Below are 3,754 nucleotides of genomic sequence, written 5' to 3' on the forward strand. Positions count from 1 at the left end.
ACTCCTACAGGTTTAGAGGTGACATTTACCATCTCTATGAAAGGATGAACATTACTGATCAATTTCAATCCTTTTATTTTTTTTTTTAAGATTTTATTTTTAAGTAATCTCTGTACCCAGTGTGGGGCTCGAACTTACAACCTGAGTCAAGAGTCACAGGCTCCACCGACTGAGCCAGCCAGGCACCCCTCCAATCATATCTCTAGAAGGGGAAACCAGTGACAGCACTTGCTGAACCAGAATTACTATCAAACTTCTAAAAGCTGATCGATCACATGCATTTAACCACAAGCCAAACTTATTTACATCAGGATTGTCCAAAAGAAACATTTTATCAGTCATTCATGATCTGAATTCTGGTGTATGAGATCAATTTAGATATGGTACACATAAAAGAAATCATGAGACATTTTTGTTTTGTAATAAATAAGGCAGTGGCCAACTACTCTTTAGCAGCTTTTTTGAGATAAGCTATCAAATCTGCCCTCTCTCCTCTCTTCTTAATGACAGTGAAGATAATTTTTGTCCCAGGAATGTACTTCTTGGGATTCTCCAAATATTCCATCAGTGTCTCTTCTTCCAAGGTGATGCCTTTGCTTTTGTTGGCATCCAGGTAAGAAAATCCAGGGTCCTGGGGGTGCCTGGCTGGCTCAGTCAGTTGAGTATCTGAGTCTTTTTTTTTTTTTTTTTGAGTATCTGAGTCTTGATTTCAGCTCAGGTCATGATCTCACAGTCCTGCGAATGAGTTCCATGTTGGGCTCTGTGCTGAGTGTGGAGCCTGCTTAAGAATCTCTATCACCCTCTGACCCTCTCCCTGACTTGCATGCTTTCTCTCTCTCTCTCAAAAGTAAAAAACCTCGGGGCGCCTGGGTGGCTCAGTCGGTTAAGCGTCCGACTGCAGCTTAGGTCATGATCTCACAGTTCATGGGTTCGGGGTCTGTGCTGACAGCTCAGAGCCTGGAGCTTGTCTTTGGATTCTGTGTCTCCCTCTCTCTCTGACCCTCCCCTGCTCACACTGTCTCTCTCTCTCTCTCTCTCTCTCTATCAGAAATAAACAAAACATTAAAAAAAAAAAAGTAAAAAAACCCAGAGGCCTGGTCTGCTTTTTGTCCAAATAAACCATGGAAACTTGGCTCAGTCTTGTTGCTTCCCTTTTCCATGGTATGGCCCTGGGCACACTTCTGAACAAAAATCTTCTTGCCCTCTTCAACATCACCTGTTTTTAAATTGTTCTTTGTGCAAGAAACAGAGGTACCTGCTCATAAGGTGGACATCCTGCTCTCTAAGCATTCATATTTTCTAGAGTTTTAGCTTCTCTACGTGTCTGTCTTTTGTGCACATGTGTGGAAGTGTCTCTAGGGTATAGTGGAATCGCTGGCGTATCCCAGCTTGAATAGATGGTAGCAAGCTGTTTCCAGAGTGGATGTATGAATTTACACTCTGATAGTTTTGTTTGATGGATGTCTAATGGTTTCTCCTCTTAGTTTTAATTTGCATTTCCCTCATCACTGACGGATTTTCTTTTTTGAAAAGTGCCTGTTCGGGGCGCCTGGGTGGCTTAGTCGGTTAAGTGTCCGACTTTCGCTTAGGTCATGATCTCGCGGTTCGTGGGTTCGAGCCCCACGTCGGGCTCTGTGCTGACTGCCAGCTCAGAGCCTGGAGCCAATTTCAGAGTCTGTATCTCCCTCCCTCTCTGGCCCTCCCCTGCTCACGCTGTCTCTCTCTCTCTCCTAGAAATAAATTTTTAAAAAAATATTAAAAAAAAAAAAAAGAAAAGTGCCTGTTCAAATCTTTTGCCCATTTTTCTATTGGGTTGCTATTGTAGTTCTTTATTGGTCCATAAAAAACCACCCCAAAACTTAATGGTTTAAACAGCAACAATAATTTACTTTGCTCATGGAACAGGACTTGGCCTCAGCGGGGATGATTCAATGGCTGCTACCTGGACCAGCTGGAGAATAGCTTCCTCACAGCATCAAAGTATCAAGGTAATTAGACTTCTTACATTGTGGCCAGTTGCCCCCACAGCAAACGCTGCAAGAGGTGTAGGTGGAAAATGCAAGGCTTCCTTTGATCTAGCATTGCATGTCCCAGCTGTGTTCTATTTGTCAAATGTGGGGTGCCTGTCAGGCTCAGTTGGTAGAGTGTGTGGCTCTTGATGTTGGTGCTATGAGTTCAAGCCCCATTTTGGGTGTAGAGTTTACTTAATACTTGTCAAACGAGTCACTAAGGCCAGCCCAGATTCAAGGGAAGGGGAATTGGATTCCACCTTGCAATGAGAGGAACAGGAAAAATTTATAATCATTTTCATCTCCTGTAGTTGTATAGCTTTTCTTATTGATTAGTAGGAGTTTTGTATATATTCTGTGTTAGTCTAGTGTCAGTTACATGTTTTGGGATGAGCTCTTCCGTTATGGCTTTCTTTTTACTCTTTTTATGTCTTTCCCCCTCTTTGTGGCTAATACTTTTTGAATCTTGGTTAGGAAGTTTTTCTATCACTCTGAGTCATGCAAATATTCTCTTAAAAACATTCTAACTTTCTGGGGTGCCTGGGTGGCTCAATACGTTAAGCGACTGACTTTGGCTCAAGTCATGATCCTGTGGTTCATGAGTCTGAGCCCCACATGGGCTCTGTACTGACAACTCAGAGCTTGGAGCCTGCTTCAGATTGTGTGTGTGTGTGTGTGTCTCTCTCTCTCAAAAAAAAAAAACAAAAAAAAACCCTAAACATTAAAAAAAAAACTTTTTAAACTTCTACAAGCGTTCTAATTTTGTCTTGCTTATTTAAGTATTTAATTCACTGAGAATTTACTTTAGTGTGTGGTGGTGAAGTAGTAGTTTTTTTCCCATATTTTTATTTAAGTAGCATCTATTAAGAATAAAGTTTCTCCACCGCTCTGTGGTGCCACTTAAGCCAGATATCAACTGTTTGTTTATATATGTGTCCTTTCTGGGCCCTCCATTCTGTTCCATTCTATTTGTCTGTCCTTAGCTCATGAATACCAATGAACTTCTTTTGCATTGTTAATAGGTCTTACTATCTGGTAAAGTAAGTTTTTTCCATCTTGTTCTTTAAGAGTGACCTGGAGATTGCGTCCTCTGCATGACATCCTCCAACAATATGTCGCAGCCCCAGGCCCTATGTGACTGCACTTGAACGTGGGCCCTCTCAGGAAGTGCTTATGGATAAATGAGGCCATAAGGGTGGGGCTCGCATTCTTTAGGATTAGTGTCCTTGTAAGAAGACACCCCAGAACCAAGCTCACTGTCTGCCCTGTGAGGACACAGCTGGAGCCAGTCACCAGCCCCAGGAGCTCTGGCCTGAAACCTGCCCTGCCAGCCCTGGATCTGGCACCTTCCAGCCTCCAAAACTGTAAGCAAATAGACCTCTGTCATTTAAGGCACTCAGTCTCTAGGATTTTGGTGTGGGAGCCTGAGCAGAAGAATGCACTAAGAAATATCAACATTTCATACATTTTATTATTTGCCTTTACATTTGAAGAGAAGTTGTCAAAAGAAATGACTTTTGGAATGAAATATCTAGAAGGCTAAGCATCAGTTTGTTAACAGAGGGCTACCTCAAGAAACAAGCCAAAATACACATGGTGGAGACTCCCAAATACCACTACGAGGAGGAAAATCAAATAACCAAGGTCTCAACAAGAGAGAACAAGAGATACCATTCAAAGAACACTTTCTGAATGCACAGGCCCTGAACAGTCAAAGAGGCTTCTTTGGTACAGCAACGCTCACA

At 42.3% G+C, this 3,754-nt stretch overlaps 1 protein-coding gene across 1 annotated transcript; it reads right to left on the minus strand.

The window, feature by feature from the left end:
- Nucleotides 1-442: 442 nt before the first annotated feature.
- On the minus strand, nt 443-3,110 carry LOC120232774 (cytochrome c-like). The gene is made up of 3 exons (XM_039233668.1): nt 3,039-3,110; nt 1,095-1,232; nt 443-631 (listed from the first exon to the last, which is right to left on the minus strand). Exons 1-3 carry the CDS (start codon nt 3,108-3,110, stop codon nt 443-445), a joined length of 399 nt encoding a protein of 132 aa, XP_039089599.1.
- Nucleotides 3,111-3,754: the final 644 nt, after the last annotated feature.

Source organism: Hyaena hyaena, unplaced genomic scaffold (assembly GCF_003009895.1).
Source record: "Hyaena hyaena isolate Hyena2069 unplaced genomic scaffold, ASM300989v1 scaffold_78, whole genome shotgun sequence".
Taxonomy (NCBI): domain Eukaryota; kingdom Metazoa; phylum Chordata; class Mammalia; order Carnivora; family Hyaenidae; genus Hyaena; species Hyaena hyaena.